Source organism: Paroedura picta, chromosome 3, assembly GCF_049243985.1.
Source record: "Paroedura picta isolate Pp20150507F chromosome 3, Ppicta_v3.0, whole genome shotgun sequence".
Lineage (NCBI taxonomy): Eukaryota > Metazoa > Chordata > Lepidosauria > Squamata > Gekkonidae > Paroedura > Paroedura picta.
Genome location: NC_135371.1, coordinates 103,021,831 through 103,039,047, shown reverse-complemented (window position 1 = coordinate 103,039,047; position 17,217 = coordinate 103,021,831). Strand labels below are relative to the sequence as shown.

The following is a 17,217-nucleotide window of genomic DNA, read 5'->3' as shown; positions in this document are numbered from 1 at the left end:
ATTTCACCAAACCCCTTCATTCCAATATCTGCATTTTTAAAGGTTTTCCAGCTTTCTGTGTGTCACATGCTTTCTCCAGATCTTTTAATATTTACTTTGGCCAGTCTTCACGATAGTTACTGTGGCCAAGTATTTGAGATCTGCTGCAGCAAGCCACGTACACAGAGTGGGCAACTGAAAAATACCCTCCGTGAGGAAAGTAATCTTAGATTAACTGCAGCCTGAAGCAATTACAAGATGCATTTCATAAAAAGACCAACTTCTAGATATCAAGCTCAGCTGGGTACACAAAAATGTTTAAAGTCAGATGACTTATTTCTTAAGCCTCTGCTTGCCAGGAAAGCCAGCTGGAGAAAGCTAATTATCATAACCAGCCAGATATCACTGTGGTGCTTTTGCCCAATGTGTGACCCACTGTGGGTTGTCAGAATGTGCAGCCCAGGCCTTGAGTTGGTGCAGCAGCTGAGTCGGCACACACTTTCATTTTCATAAGGCATTTATTCAGAAGGCAAAAGGTACAGATCCTGTAGTATTCTGAGTGCTCTGCAGTGATAGAATAAAAGTGAGAAAGTTTGGTTCTCTGACTGAAGGTTCAGATGGGATTGGCTGGATACAGCCCACTGTCCTTTAGTTTTGTGTAAATAATTTGTGAATATATTGTGAATTATTGGCTATTAATATGGTTCCACTTCCCAGTTTGTTTCTCAACAGGTCAATTTATTTATTTATTTATTTATTTATTTATTTATTTATTTATTTATTTATTTATTTATTTATTTATTATTACTTAATTTATTACCCACCACTCCCAAGCAGGCCCATGGTGGGTTACAGAATGTCCAGTTAAAACCCCACATTAAAACCCCATTAAAATGGACAGAAAAATATCCATACAGTAAAACCAACAGTCCACAACTGGACTCTCTAGACGGAGGAGGAAGGGGAGACAAAATAATCAGAGTTGGAGCTTGACATCAGGGGCCCCATTGATCTTCCCCCACTGCCCCAGCCTCAAACATAGACCTGGCAGAAGAGCTTTGTTTTACAGGCCCTGCAGAACACTGAAAGGTCCTGCAGGGCCTGAAGCTCAGCTGGGAACAAATTCCACCAGGTCGGGGCCAGGACCACAAAGGCCCTGGCCCTAGTTGAGGCCAGGTGTGCTTCTTTGGGGCTGGGAACGACCAATAGATTTTCACCCACAGAGCGTAAGGCCCTGCGGGGGGCATAGGGTAATAGGCGATCCTTCAGGTATGTGGGTCCCAACCTGCGTAAGGCCTTAAAGGTTAAAACCAAAACCTTAAACCGGATCTGGACAGCAACTTGCAATTATGATCATTTAGAAGACACCTTCCTTTCTGTTCAATTCTAGGCTTTTCCTAAAACCCCAAATTTAATTCTAAAGGATGTTTCTCACAAACTGTAGTATATTTGTTTAAGAAGACATTTATTATTTTTGTGACACAAGAATGGCTGTACAAGTTTCTTTGTCCAGTCTGCTATTTGAGTATCTAAGAAGCTTCAAATTGTGTTTCCAGCCATGCATATCTATATCAGGCCCAAAATGTTTGCAATTGTTTGGCTGTTTTAACATCACAAATTACAAGCATCTTTATAGAATGACATGGTTCATCTGTAGCTATGAAATTATTATACTGGAAGCAGTTTAGTTCAAGGGCAGCCTGTCTGAAGGACTGGAATGTTCTGCTTGTCACTTGGATTTAAGGGTACTGTTTAATAATTTGAGTTGCAGGATATTTTTCACCCCACTCCTTCCCTGCAAAAAATATATTTAAAACTTATGACAATCCAGTTCATTGAAGCTGGTCACAAGCCTGAGTAAAATGGGAGGGTTAAGGAAAGACCTGGCAACCTACCTTATAAAAATTTGCCAAGAAAATCTTATGGTATAGTTCTCAAACAATTTCTATATGGTTCCCAGTGGTGATTCCGTCAGACCAGAAGGTACCCAACAAGTGACTAGGGAGGAGCAAGGACCTGCAGTAAGTAGCCCTGAATTTTGTGATGTGCCTGGGGCAATTCCAGCAGGAACCGCAGTTCACCTTACCAATGGTGAAAGCAAGGGTCTGCGCTGTGCGAAGATGTACTGAATAGCAACTTGGAATGTTAGAATATTGACTCAAGGAAAATTGAAGAATTGTCAAAAGAGAAATGATTGGGTTGAATATTGACCTTGTTTGCATTAGTGAATAACACTGGACAGATTATGGTTTCTTTCAAATGGTAGATTTCACCATCTACTATTAAGGCCACAACTCTATAAAAAAAGAATGGCGTAGCTTTCACTGCTAGCAATTTTTTTTCTTGAGCATTAGAAAGCTTTTTGATGATCAATGATTGAATCATGGCAATCCAAATTTGGGCCAAGTGATTTGTCATATCTGTTTTCCAGCAAAGGCCAGGAGAGATGAGTTAGAATCTTACTGAATCCCCATCCCTTCTTTGCTCTTCGAACCTCACCTTTTGGGCAACTTTATGACTCTCCCTCCTCTGCCACGAGAACTCTGAGAACCTTCCCTTACCACCCCGTTTGTCCTTGGTTTGTTTGGGGGATGCTGGAAATTTACTGCTGAGAACAACTGTCAGGGCAGACCAGATGTCTCCAGCTATTCGTGCCTTTTTAGATCAGTAGTCTCCTCCTATGTGAACCCCTCTTCCCGCCTGAACCACCCCCCTATAAAAACCCCTACAGGGGCAACCCATCCCTGTCTCAGTCAATATTTCCCTGCACCTACCATGCTGTGTCTTTGCATCATCTAATGGGGCCTTTCAATAAAAACTAGCTTCTTAGCACCACATGTGTCTGGAGCACTTTTGTTCAAGAGGGTCTCTCCTGATCAAGCGGGGTCAGCCACGGTTCATGACACGATTGAATATCACAGCTGTCCAAGTATATGCTCTGACAACTGCTGCAAAGGACTTGGAAATTGAAGACTTCTATATCGCCATTCAAGACCCTTTTAAAAAGTACATAATGGGTGACTTTAATGCAGGTTGTGCCTGTGCCTCCAAGTTGGCACACAAGTGGAGCGAGATATTAGTGGCAACTTTGGACATGGAGAAAGGAATGATGCATGAGTTTGTCTGGCACAATTCTGTCATGAAAATCGTTTTCACATCATGAATATGTGGCTCAAACAGCATAAACATTGCTATATCAGGGGTAGTCAAACTGCGGCCCTCCAGATGTCCACAGACTACAATTCCCATGAGCCCCTGCCAGCAAAAGCGTTTGGACATCACCAAATGGACGACACAGGAACCAAATTGACTAAATTTTATGCAGTTGAACATGGTCCAGTTCAATCCTTGTTATTAAAACATATCCAGAGGCTGACTGCAATTCAGATTATGAGCTGCTATTAGTGAAAATCAAAACAAAACTCCACAACATCAAGAAGAAAACAGGATTAAGGAAGTCTGGTGTAAATAAAATTCCACTAACATATGAGGTGGGGGTGAAAAATCTATTTCAACCATTGGACGCAACAGAGAAGATGCCTGATGAACCATGGCAGGAAATTCAATCAACTGTTGTTGAAACAGCAGTTAAACATACACCACACAAGAAGCCAGAAAAAAATATCAAAATGGCTCTCAGATGAAACTATTGTTGTTGTTAGGTGTGAAGTTGTGTCCAACCCATCGTGACCCCATGGACAATGATCCCCCAGGCCTTCCTGTCCTCTACCATTCCCCGGAGTCCATTTAAGCTCGCACCAGCTGCTTCAGTGACTCCATCCAGCCACCTCATTTTCTGTCGTCCCCTTCTTCTTTTGCCCTCAATCGCTCCCAGCATTAGGCTCTTCTCCAGGGAAAAATGCAGAACAGAAGTTTGCTGGCCAGAGGAGTGGAAATGATCTGTGTTCATTCCATTACTAAAAAAGGGTGACTCAAAAAACTGTTCCAATTATTGTATAACTAGATTTAAAGCCTGTTGTACTTGTAAATACAACGGGTGCTAGGTGTGCTTTTGGGGCTTCCTTCCCCCCCCCTCCCGGCAGCAGCGCGGCCTTCCCCCTGGGCCCAGAGTGTGTGGTGTGCATGCCCCCGGGTGTTCTTTTAGGCCTGTGGGGAAGGCTTCCTTCTCCCCTCCTCCCAGGGAGTGTGGGAGAAGACTGACCTTTAGAAATTGTGGCATAGTGGTTACAGATGAGCTTTCCAGAGGCATGTCTTCAGATATGTGAAGGGAAAATCAGACTGGAGACTCTTCCTCGGGGGAGATTATGTGGCAACCAATTCCTCCCAATTCTCCATCATTTCCCTTCTTGTGTGAATTAGGCCACAGATACTGTAATGTCTCCCTACCCTAATACACATGGGGTAGTCACAGTACACAGGTGTCCACCCTGCTTCTTCTGTCTCCATTTTTTCACTGTTGATAAAATGTTATGTGCCCACATGCTTCTTTCATGGTTGATCCTTAGAAGAAGAGCAGGATTATTGTACCCTGTTGTTTACTACCCAAAGGAGTCTCAAAGCGGTTTACAAACACCTTTTCTCTCCACAATAGACAACCTGTGAGGGATGTGAAGCTGTGAAAGGTCTGAGAGAACTGGGAATGGGCCGCAGTGACCCAGCAGGCCTCAGGTGTCTCAAAGCATTTCCAATTGTCTTCCCTTCCTCTCCCCATAGCAGACTCCCCATGAGGGAGGTGGGGTAGAGAGCCTCACATGGAAGCTGGCAACCCTAAGAGAAAGTCTCTCTGTGCACAGCAGTCTTGACCTTAGTAAGGTTTTTTTATACTGGTTTTGTATTTGCCTGGCCAATCTTGAAAAAAGTCACTTCAGTTCCTATGTCTCTCCAGCCATTTACTTTTTCACTATTTACAGTTTCGGGCTGTAAATATTCTTTATTTAGATCTTCCTGCACTTTCCACAGGACTGATGCTGGTGTGTCTGTCTGCACGCCAGAATACAAACAGTTGCTGGTAAGGGCTGGCCATGACCCATAGCCCAGGAGGGACACACATGCACCACTGCAGGCAAAAATGGCTCCTTTGAAGGCTGGACTGAGGCATTGTACGATTTTGAAGTCCCACCTCCAAACCTCCAGGAATATTTCCAACCCAGGGGTAGCCAACCTCCAGGTGAGGCCTGGAGAGCTCCTAGAATTACAGCTCATCTTCATAGTATAAAGATCAGCTCCCTAGGCAGAAAGGGCTACTTTGGACAGGGTTGTGGTAGAGAAGAAACATGTAAGGCCTCCCACACAGGTTGTTGTTGAATTGAAATACTTGAGGCCTACTGCACAGGGTTGTTGTGCAGATGAAACAGGAGACAAAAGAACGTCCACAACAGCACCCAGTTTCGTCTGCAGAATGACGCTGTGCAGTAGACCTCAAATCTGCAGAGAGTTGCAAAGAAGAAATACACATGGCTTGGTTGTGTCTAACCCTCGGCCAGAGCAGTATTTTAAGTGAGAAGGGGCTTTTCTTTGGCCTCCCTGTCAGCCAACTGTTTGGCAGAAGGAGAAATCCCCCCTTCAAAAGGAATGCCCACTCCCATGCCCTCAGATTCCTCTGCGTTGCTCTCAGAAATGCCTCCCTCCCCTCAGTCAGGGCCTTTCAGAGGCTCCTTCCCAGCAGGCCTGAAGGGGGGGGGAGCACTCTGCAGCCTCCTGCCAGCTCTGTCAGGGTTCTGAGGCAATTGACAGTTGGACATGACAGTTAGGACATCCTTGGGGCTAAAAGGGCTGGCACAGCCTGTCCAAGTCTCTGTTCTCAGCCCCTGTGGCAGCCCCACTGACCTCCTCTCCCTGCGGTAGTCAGGGGCAGACTGGTAGCAATGTCTCCATATTGCCCCTGGCTGGGTTGGGCTGGGTGGGTGGGTCGGGAGGCGCTTCACACTTTCCGACTCTGGTCTGTCCTGGTGAGGGGCCCCGCCCACTCTCCGCCCACTTAGCCCTTTTATGTTTATACAGCGACAGCTGTATGAAGATAGCCCTCATTTCTAATGCTAGTAAGATGCTGCTAAAAATCACACAATAACACATAGCAACAACCACTGAAAGAGAATTATCTGATGTTCAAGCTGGCTTTTGAGGTGGTGTGGCACTTGTGACTACAGATCAAATTTGCAATCCATTTTGGAAAAGTTAGGTGAATATCGGAAAGATGTCTACATCTGCTACAAGAAAGCTATTCATCGAATCTAGTCCAACCCATTGCACAGTGCAAGAACTCACAACTACTTACCCACACACAATGACCCCAATTTTATGCCCAAGTGATCCCTTGACCACAAATCTCCCGAATCCAGCCTGGGTTGGAGGAAATTCACCTACCATCCTACAGTGGTAATTGACAATTCCCTGGGTATGCAAGGAAGGGGCACAAGAGACAAACACTGGCACAATCCATCCTTCCCACCCACTCGCTATCTGCCAAAGTTCATAATATGAGCATTTCTGTCAGATGACTATGTAGCCTCTGCTTATAAACTTCCAAAGGAGAACTTACCACCTCCCGAGGAAATCTGTTCCACTGAGGAATGGATCTAACTGCCAAGAACGTCTTCTGGATGTTTAGCTGAAAATTCTTTTGAATTAAATTCAACCCATTGGTTCTGGCCTGACCTTCTGGGGGCAACAGAAAACAGCTCTTCTCCCTCTATGACAGCACTTCAAGTATTTGAAGATGGTTATCATATCAACTCTTAAGTTGTCTTCTCTCCAGGATAAACAGACCAGGGTTCCTCAATCTTTCCTCATACGATTTGGTCCCCAGACCCCACATCATTTTCATAGCCCTTCTCTGGACATGCTCCAGTTTCGCTACATCTTTCTTTAGTTGTGTTGCTCAAAATTGAACAGTACTCCAAGTGAGGTCTTACCAGAGTGGCATAAAGTGGTAGCATCACCTCGTGTGATCTGGACACAATACTTCTTTTAACACAGACCCAAATTTCATTTGCCTTTTTAGCTACTGAGTCACACTGCTGACTCATGTTCAGTGTCTGGTTTACTGAGACCCTCAGATCCATTTCACATGTCTCACCCAAGATTTGTCTCACCCATGATATAATGATGTATTTGATTTTTCCTACCTAAATGAAGAATTTTACATTTATTACTACTGAAATTCATTTTAGCCCAGTTTTCCAACTTGTTAAGGTCATCTTGTATCCTGATTCAGTCTTCTGCTGTGTTTGCGAATCCTCCCAATTTAGTGTCATCTGTAATTTTCATAAGTGCCCCTTCTATTCCTTCATCCAAATAATTTATGAATATGTTGAACAACACAGGGCCCAGGACAGATCCCTGAGGTACTCCACTCATCACTCCTCTCCAAGAAATGATGACCCATTTACAAGCATTGTGTGCAATCTGTCAACTAGCTTTTGATCCACCTAACAGTAATAGGATCCATACCACATTTTGCGAACTTGTTAATAAGAATATAATGTGGAACTTACCGAAATAAAGGTAAACCACATCCACAGCATTCCCCTGATCTAGCAAGTTAGTAATTTTCTCAAAAAAAAGAAAAGAAAAAGAAAAGAGAGAGAAGGTTAATCTGATATGACTTGTTCTTGATATAGCCATGCTGACTCATACACCACTTCCACATGTGGGGCAAAATTGTGTGATGGCTCCTACCTGCAAATGCCTGGCAATAAATTTAGCCATTTCTTTCCTCCATACTTTGCCACAATGTCTCGCATTTCCCCCTTCTCACAGGCTGTGAAAAAGGCACTGGCGAGAGCAATGTGCTCTTTTAGTCACTGCTCCTCAACCTGTCAATCAACGGAGGCAACCAACCAGAGATTGCAATTTTTAAAAAAAAATTTGAAAGCTATGCATGGCAACAAATATGGATTTCCACACAAGAAAAAGGACAGAAACTGCAGCTTTATCTACCACCATTGCTGTTTCGCCACCAAAGGTGTCAAAGCCCCATCTTTCCTGTTCCTCTTCTCACCCCCAATGCACCCCACCCCACTGGTCTGTCTGCCTACCTCTCAGCTTTCCACTGGTCTGTGCATCTTCAACTCAGCCTTGGCCCCTTCCTCCATAAACACTTCTGAAGCATGGGAGCCATTTGCTACTGCCTCCCCCCCACATGTACAAACACACACACGTGTGCACATGCACACTCTCTTCCCTGTGAGGCCTGGCCACTGTTGCTGCCACCGCTGCCATTCCCTCTCCCACATATACACATGCTTCTCCATGAGTCCTTGTTAGACTTTACAGGGTTAACTCTTTGTTTACACTTGTTGCTAGTGGGGACAGGCAGAGTGAGTCATGTGGTCTATGTATAGATATGCAGATTTGTTTAGGAGCCATTGCCTCATGCTTGTTTACCATGTCCACACGTTTAGCAGGAAGATAAGAATTCTCCTTCCTCCCTTTGTTTGAGAAGAGATCTGCTTCAGGCAGATAGGTAGATCCATCTTGAATTTTCACCATGTAACAGCTAAGGTGTAGAGCTCCTGTATGAGCTAAGGATGCTATGCATTTTCTTGTTTTATCTTCCAGTTTCCCCTATCAACTTTAGCTAGTAAAATTGCATCTGGGAGAGGGAGTGGTGGCAGCAGCGGTAAGGCCTCACAGGGAAGCATGTGTGTCTGTGTGCATGTGTGTGTGTAGGGGGAGGCAGCAGCAGTGGTGAGGCCTCATGGGGAAGTGTGTGTGTGTGCATGTGTGGAAGCAGCATCACCCATGCTTCAGAAGCGTTTGTGGAGGAAGAGGCCAAGGCTGAGTTGCAGGTACACAGTCCAGCAGAAAGCTGAGAGGAAGGTGGATGGACCAGTGGGGTGGGGTGTGGTGGGGTGGGGGTGTGAAGAAGAGCAGACGTGTCAGGGCTTTGACAGCTTAGGTGGCGAGACAGCAACGGCAACAGTGGTTACTTAGATAAAGATGGTGGCTGAACAGGAAATGGTGTGTGAGCAAGCAGCGAGGGCAGTACAGTGCTCAAGAGCCTGTAGCACATTCCCCCCTCCATATGTTCCTATCCCTTGCTGCTTGCTCACCCCTAGGATGCACAATAGAGGGCAGTAAATCCACTTTCCTGGATTTATCACATCACACTTTTAAAATGACTGCATCCCGAAATGGCCTCCAAATGTTGTTGATGTCATTTGGAGGGGGCTCAATAAGCCAACAACATTAGGAGGCTGTGATGGGAAACATTCCTTATGCAGAAATGTCTCCTCCCAGTTTTTCTTCTCAATGGAATTTTCTGCAATTGTGCCTTCAGTATTTCACTTTTGAGAAACTCACAACCTTCTTGGACTTTCATCTCCTTAAGTTTTTGTGACCATGGGATTCTACCCAACATAATTTTAAGTTTGTTAAAATTTACTCTCCTGAAGTCCAGCCTGTATGTGGCTTGGTGCTCTCCCCCACATTGTTCAACATCTTTATGCGCCCTCTGACCTAGCTGGTATGGAGCTTTGGGCTGGGTTGCCATCAGTATGCTGATGACACTCAGCTCTTTCTCCTCATGGATGGCCACCTGGACTCCCCCACGGAACCATTCGCCAGATGTTTGGAAGCCGTAGCTGGATGGCTTGAGCAGTCGCCTGAAACTCAACCCCTCCAAAACGGAGGTCCTGTGGCTGGACTGTAGGGGACCGATCAGAAAGTGCGTTTACCCACCCTGGCCGGGACGCAACTTTCGGTCGTGTCTCAGGCCAGGAATTTGGGGGTGACCACTGACGCCTTACTAATACTCGAGGCTCAGGTCAAACAGGTTGCTGGCCAGGAATTCATAGAATCATAGAGTTGGAAGGGGCCATACAGGCCATCTAGTCCAACCCCCTGCTCAACGCAGGATCAGCCCAAAGCATCCTAAAGCATCCAAGAAAAGTGTGTATCCAACCTTTGCTTGAAGACTGCCAGTGAGTGGGAGCTCACCACCTCCTTAGGCAGCCTATTCCACTGCTGAATTACTCTGACTGTGAAAAATGTTTTCCTGATATCTAGCCTATATCGTTGTACTTGTAGTTTAAACCCATTACGGCATGTCCTTTCCTCTGTAGCCAACGGAAACAGCATCCTGTCCTCCTCCAAGTGACAACCTTTCAAATACTTAAAGAGGGCTATCATGTCCCCTCTCAACCTCCTTTTCTCCAGGCTGAACATTCCCAAGTCCCTCAACCTATCTTCATAGGGCTTGGTCCCTTGGCCCCAGATCATCCTAGTCACTCTCCTCTGTACCCTTTCAATTTTATCTATGTCGTTCTTGAAGTGAGGCCTCCAGAACTGCACACAGTACTCCAGGTGTGGTCTGACCAGTGCCGTATACAATGGGACTATGACATCTTATGATTTTGATGTGATGCCCCTGTTGATACAGCCCAAAATGGCATTTGCCTTTTTTACCGCTGCATCACACTGTCTGCTCATGTTTAGTTTACAATCCACAAGTACCTGAAAGTTTGAGCAGCAGCAGAATATATTAAATATTAAAATGCAAATATTTATTTCAGTACATGGGCACTACATTCTATGAGACACATGAAAATACACTCAGGCTGAGAGGGCTTCAATAAGGGTGGCACTGTGAAGAATAAATATTTAAATGGGGGGGCTCAAAGAGAAATACTTGAATACATTTTATAAGTGGGGGAGCCTCTTCATCCATATTGCTTACCACCTTATAGTCCCCATTAGGGTTGGCTGCTTTGGCTGCCAAAGCAGCCGTTCGAGCCCGAAGCAGCCAGCACCACGGTGCGGGAGGGAGGGGTGACGCCAGTGCACCAGTCAGCGCACTCAGGCAGATGCAGAGCTCTGCACCTGCATGCATGCAACAACTGGTGCATCAGCGCCCGTGATGCTTCTCCCCGCCATGCCACGCTGCTGGCTGCTTTGGGTACGAATGGCTGCATCGGTGGTGGAAGCGCCCAACTCTAGTCCCCATTATTACATCACATTCGTGTATTTAAATATTAGACCACTGAAGGAGACTCCAAAAGGCCCTGAAATGTATTTGGTTTTGTGTTCTTGTGTCATTTATCTTTGTGTCAAAATGTTTTGGATTTGTGCAATAGTGTGTGATATATGTTGATGTTTTAAAATGTTATATGTGTGCATGTATTGAAATATTTGCATTTTAATATTTAATACATTCTGCTGCCGCTCAACCTTTCAGTTTCCTAGTTTTCGCTAATACCTACATTCTCAAATCCTGCCACATTGAATTCTATGGTACTGTTTACAAATCCACAGGAGGGCAAACATGTCCACAGTAACAATGTTCTGATGTTAGCACTTTACTGAAGGGACAAAACTGCCCCTGTGCCACAAAATCTCACACCTTGAATAAATCTTTGTTGGTCTCCAATTTTACTGTTTCGATCTTATGACCAGTCTTATTGTTATGATTTTACCATTATGACTGATTCAATGGTTGTTATGACTGATGTGTCAATAAAGGTAACTGACAGGCTGCATAAGGTCATCTATGTCAACTAAAGATTTTTTAAAATTAAATGTTTACAAATATTTTTATAAAAATGGGGGACCTGCAAGGACTTACAGGGGACATCTTATTTTCCCTTCCACCACTATTTCCTCTTCCCCTTCCCTCAAAACCCCTAGAACCTCTCCATTTCTCCTGTTTGGTTCTCTTTTTGCTACCCATCAGCCTTTATCAACTTTACCTTTATCAACTTTAGCCATCCTTTCTTCATTCCTGCTGGCAGCCTCTAGGAATTTCTGGAATCTTTATGCTTTAATACTTATAAATTTTTAATTTTTTTCTTCAGATTCTCCTTACATTTTTCAGTGGGTATTCTCCAAATGAAGCAGGTTTGTCCTGAATGTTGGACCAAAATTGGGGAGTAAAATGAGGGCAGGGTATCTTACAAGAAATAGCAGATTATTCACATCCTCTCAGAAGGGTGGGGGCTCCATTGGGCTTTGATCATAGCTGAATTTGTGTAGGGAGGAATCTAATGAGTTCAACATGATTCTTATCAAAATGTTTATGTAGAGCAGGCCTCAGCTAAGGGCCGGGATCTGGGGGAGGAGGTTGGACAAGAGATGGGTTGGGAGTGCTGGTGTCCCGTATAGGCCCCGGCTGTGGAAACACGACCCTGTCCCTCAGGGTGCGGTCCTCTCTCCCACATTGTTCAACATCTTTATGCGCCATCTGACCTAGCTGGTATGGAGCTTTGGGCTGGGTTGCCATCAGTATGCTGATGACACCCAGCTCTATCTCCTAATGGACGGCCACCCGGACTCTCCCCGGAACCATTTGCCAGATGTTTGGAAGCAGTGTCTGAATGGTTCGAGCAGAGTTGCCTGAAACTCAACCCCTCCAAGACAGAGGTCCTATGGCTGGGGGGTAGGGGGCAGGAGCAGGCAGCTCGCTGACCCACCCTAGCAGGGTGCAACTTACGATCGTACCCCAAACTAGGAATTTGGGTGTGACCTTTGAAGCCTCCCTGACTATGGAGGCACAGGTCAAGAGTGTAGTGAGCCAGGCATTTTTCCATCTTTGCCAAGCTCGGCTAATAGCACCCTACCTGTCCACTGAACACCCGGCTACTGCGATCCATGCGACAGTCACCTCCAGAATAGATTTTTGTAACTCGCTCTATGCCGGCCTGCCTCTGGGCTTGATCCAGAAACTGCAACTGGTCCAAAATGTGTCCATTACACAAGAAGCAGTGCCATAGGATCGATAAGAGTCAGACTCAACTGAATGGCTAACATCATCACATCAAAGTTTCCTTATAAACATAATGAGTCAGATTCTCTTCCACAAAGTCTTCATCCAACGAAGAATTTCTCCATCAGAAAAAAGGCATACTCTATTGGATGAAACTTTCTCCTTCAAAGGAGAGAGTCATAACATGCAATTTTAAAGACCCACACCATCTTGCAATCTATAGTATCTGTCACATTTGACATAGCATGTTCTGATTTACTAAGATGCTTCTAGCTAACAGAGTGCACAGGGATTCTACAGCACAGAACAAACTTCCGGCAACTGAAGAAACCGAGTGTCCCCCATCCACACGCACACACCTTTAAAAAATACAACCCTTACTGCCTGGGAAGACATTTAAAAGAATAAATCACAGCTGATCTCCTGTGACTCGGCAGTTTAATACATATGGCCAGGACCTAGGAAAGCTGAGAAGGCAGAAAACCTTTTAAGCCCTGCCACATTATGAATGTATCAGATGAAAAAATGCAGCAATTTCCTGAGGCCTATTAAAGGCATTATCATCCTCTTTGGAGTGAGCACTTTCAGGGTATTAAATGACTACTCAGAGTGACTAGCTGCTGCACAGTCTGTTCAGGAATTTAGGCTCATCTCATGGAATATTGCTGGTTGGAAAGCCAAAGTTCATGACACTGACTTTATCAATTACTTAAATTCCTTTGATTGTATTTTACTTCAGGAAACCTGGATTGCATCTGATTTGAATTTAAAGGGGTTCATTGTTCATAATTTGCCAGCATACAAAGTGTGCTTGAAAGGTTGTTTAAAAGCAGGCCTTGCTGTGTTATTTAAACCTTATTACTCTATTGTTTTTCTTGACTCTTTGCCTCCTTGTGTTCAGGTACTCTCTGTCCATATTTTTGGAACCCTTTATATTATAATCAATGCTTATTTTCCATCCACTGTTGATAAGAGCCCTTTGCTTACCTGGGACAAGCTCTCTGAATTGGTACTGTGCTTGGAAAAAAATATCCATTGGGTTATTTCATTATTTTGGGAGATTTTAATGCCCGGATTGGTCCTAACAATTCTATTATTGGTACACAAATGGGCTATACTAATGATGTTAATATTCCCATTGTTCTTTCTATAGAGCGACACTCAAAGGATACCATCATTAACAAAGCTGGCCTTAATTTAATGGAATTTTGCATTATGCATAATGTAGTACTTTTGCTTTTGCCAATGAATTCACTTTTGTTTCTGCTCAGGGCTGTAGTGTAATCGATTATTGCATGTGTTCACCTGCAGTATTAGCCAAAGTTAAGTCCTTTGTCATTGGCACGCAAACAGAAAGTGACCACCTTCCACTAGAATTGGTATTATATCATCAAGAAGGTCACCTTGCCAGTGGCCTCAGTCAAATTTACCAGAACTCTGAGATTATATTAAAAACAATTAGATGGTCCTCCCAAACTGAGGAGAATCTTCTTCTGGCTCTAGATACAGAACCTTTTTCAAGACTTAGAATAAAGCTGGCTAATGCACACTCATATGAGGAGGCCATTTTGGTGTACACACAGTTGATTGATTTGTTTGGCCCCTTGGCTAAGCCTGTTTCTTCCTCCTGTTCTAGCCCTTCATCTTGGTTTGACCCAGAGTGTCATAAAGAGAAGAAAAGATTAAGGTATCTTTTTAGAGAATCTCGCATCTTTAATGACTCAGACCTGTTGAAAAATAATTCTACACAGAAAAAGTCTTTTCAAGTTATTACTGAGACAAAAAAGGCATTTTTTTGAAAATAAATGGGAATACCTGTTATTAGCCCTAAAATCTAATAACTCCAAAACTTTTTGGAATTTGATTGCCGGTCGGTTTGGCTTTAAGTCTGATTGCCCTTCTTCTAATATCTCACCACAAATCTGGACTGACCATTATTGTGTTATCTTTAATGTTCCATCCACAGCCCTAACTAAGAACTCAGATACAGTACCATTTAGAATCCCCAACTGGCCTCCGGTGAGTTCCAATGAAATCTTAGAGTTAATTGATGAATTAAAAGTACTTAAATCCCCTGGACCAGATGGCCTTCCTGCTGAGATCCTGAAAAATTTCTCTTTATGGTGTTCCCTCCCCCTTGCCAACATGTTTACTCTTATAGATCACTTTGGAATAATTCCAGATTCATGGCTCAATTCAATCATCATCCCGGTTTTTAAAAAAGGTAATCCAAACCTTCCTCAAAATTTTCACCCAATTAGTCTACTTTCTATAGTGGGCAACCTTTATGCAAAACACCTCGAATGGCAGCTTAGTGTATGGATGCATTCTTCAGGAATTATTGGCCCAGAACAAATTGGTTTTTCCAAGGGAAAATCCACTTTAGATCATTGTTTGCGTTTAGCTTCCTTAGCCACAAAATACATGAATCTTGGAACAAAAAAACTATTCGTTGCATTCACGGATCTGAAAAATGCCTTTGACTCAGTCCCAAGGGAGGCCCTTTGGGAAAAACTGAAGTATCTTAATATTGATCCACGCTTACTGTTTCTACTCAAGAAACTCCATACTGGCACTGCATGTCAAGTTAAATATTTTGCTCAGGGCCACTTAACTGCCAAAGTGCCTGTTACAAAAGGAGTGAAACAAGGCTGTGTTCTTGCCCCACATCTTTTTAGTTTGTATTTGTCTGACTTGGTCCAGAATTTTGATCAGATCAATGGGCACCCTCCAAAGGCTGGCTCTCATGCAATACCCCTGTTATTATATGCAGATGATACAGCCATCCTCTCAAGAGTTGGTCTTATAAGATTTCTTAATTATTTTTACTCATATTGTCAGCACAACTCTTTACTGATCAATTTCTCGAAATCTAAAATTCTAGTTTTTTCTAAGACTTGGAAATGGATGTTGGGTAGCAAGATGATTGATCAAGTAAAAAAAGTTAGTTACTTAGGCATTACATTCAATTATAACCTTAAATGGTCTATCCACCGGGACCGGTCTTCGAATTTAGCTAAGTGTTCCTCAGCTCAAATTAAACGTTTTTATTTTTTGGAAGGTAACCAATTTGTCCCAGCGGCCATAAGAATCTTTAATGCTAAAACTGTATCCCAGTTGTTTTATGGTATTCCAATTTGGGCAAAGGCTTTCAATAGGAAGATAGAAGGGATTCGGGGAACCTTCTTCCGTCAAATTCTTGGTGCTCCCATGTGTGTGCCCTATAATGTGCTGTGTGCTGAGCTTGGCCAACATTTTTTAGAAACTAAGGCTTGGCTGATCATTTTTAAATTTTGGCTTAAAATACTTTTCAGAGTGAAGTCACATAGCTTACTCTTTTACTTAAAAATAGATACACAATGCAGCTCATGGTTGCTCAGTATTGAATCTAAAATTGTAGAACTAGGATTTTCAACAGATTTTTCCTTATGTTTATTCATTTATTTATTCATTCATATTTTATACCACCCTCCCCGAAGGCTCAGAGCGGTTTACGTATAACTGAAATTATACATGAAACTGAATGAGTCTGAAATCTTTAATTTTCTGAAACAAAGATAAGTGGTGGCCAAACAGTCCAAAATGTTTCCAGCACAACCCTGTGTATGTTCTCCGGCTGCTCTGGGGATTTGATTAAATTGAAGGGAAATTGTTAATTATTTTTATAATCTTACTAATCCATCCCTCCGTAGAGTTTTCATGCTGGCAAGAATGAGTTGTCTTCCCTCAAGCGTCCTTGCAGGAAGATATCAGCATGTCCCAAGGAGGGAAAGATTGTGTCCGTGTTCTGTGAACTGCCCCGATTCAACCTCACGTATTATTTTAGATTGTGAACTTCATGTGAGTCTTCGCAGAAAACTTCTGGATCCTCAACTTTGTCCCAGAGGTCTAGTAAATGATGAAGCTACACTCCAATTTCTGCTTAATGATCTTTCTGCAGAGACCACATTGTGTGTAGCTGAATTTTTAATGGCTGTTTATCAAGCCAGAATTAAGATGTTTTAATCGGCTGATTTTACTGTATTTTAGTCTATAATATTATCTTATTTTATTCTATTATAATTTTACCCTGCTTGGCTGTACTTGCCTCTTATTGTTATGCCAATAAAGGTTTATTATTATTATTATTATTATTATTATTATTATTATTATTATTATTATTATTATTATTATTATTATTATTATTATTATTACTCAGAGAGACAGAACCCTTTTCAATTGGAACTTGAGAAAATTCTGGAAAGCAGAGGACCCATTTGATCCTGTGTACTGCAATCTCTTCACACAACTGTCTGTTCCTCAGACACGTTTTCCACAGAAAGCAACCAATTCCTTCTTGAATTACACCTTTGATAATAGGCCTCTTCCATCACAGCACACAGGCTACTCTCATTCCTTGTCCTCTTAAAATGAAAGCCATAATTGAAAGATGGACAGACCCGCCACTAGCCACTGTTTGGGAATGGTGGGTTAAAAATCAGACAGACAGACAATTCTTCAACTGCCTGGGAAGTACTAAGAAGAAAATAAATCCCCCCCCCCACTCCTGAACTGTACATTTAAAAGGCAGGGATGTC

The 17,217-nt window shown here is 43.2% G+C and overlaps 1 protein-coding gene across 1 annotated transcript in view; it reads left to right on the top strand.

Moving 5' to 3' along the window:
- LOC143832508 (uncharacterized) overlaps positions 1-16,710 on the top strand; it is a 245,604-nt gene extending 228,894 nt beyond the window's left edge. Inside the window, exons 4-5 of the mRNA XM_077327036.1 lie at positions 14,607-14,659; positions 16,333-16,710. Of these exons, the coding sequence (XP_077183151.1) occupies positions 14,607-14,659; positions 16,333-16,473 (194 nt within the window). The 3' untranslated portion in view covers positions 16,474-16,710. The remainder of the gene's footprint in view (positions 1-14,606; positions 14,660-16,332) is intronic.
- Positions 16,711-17,217: the final 507 nt, after the last annotated feature.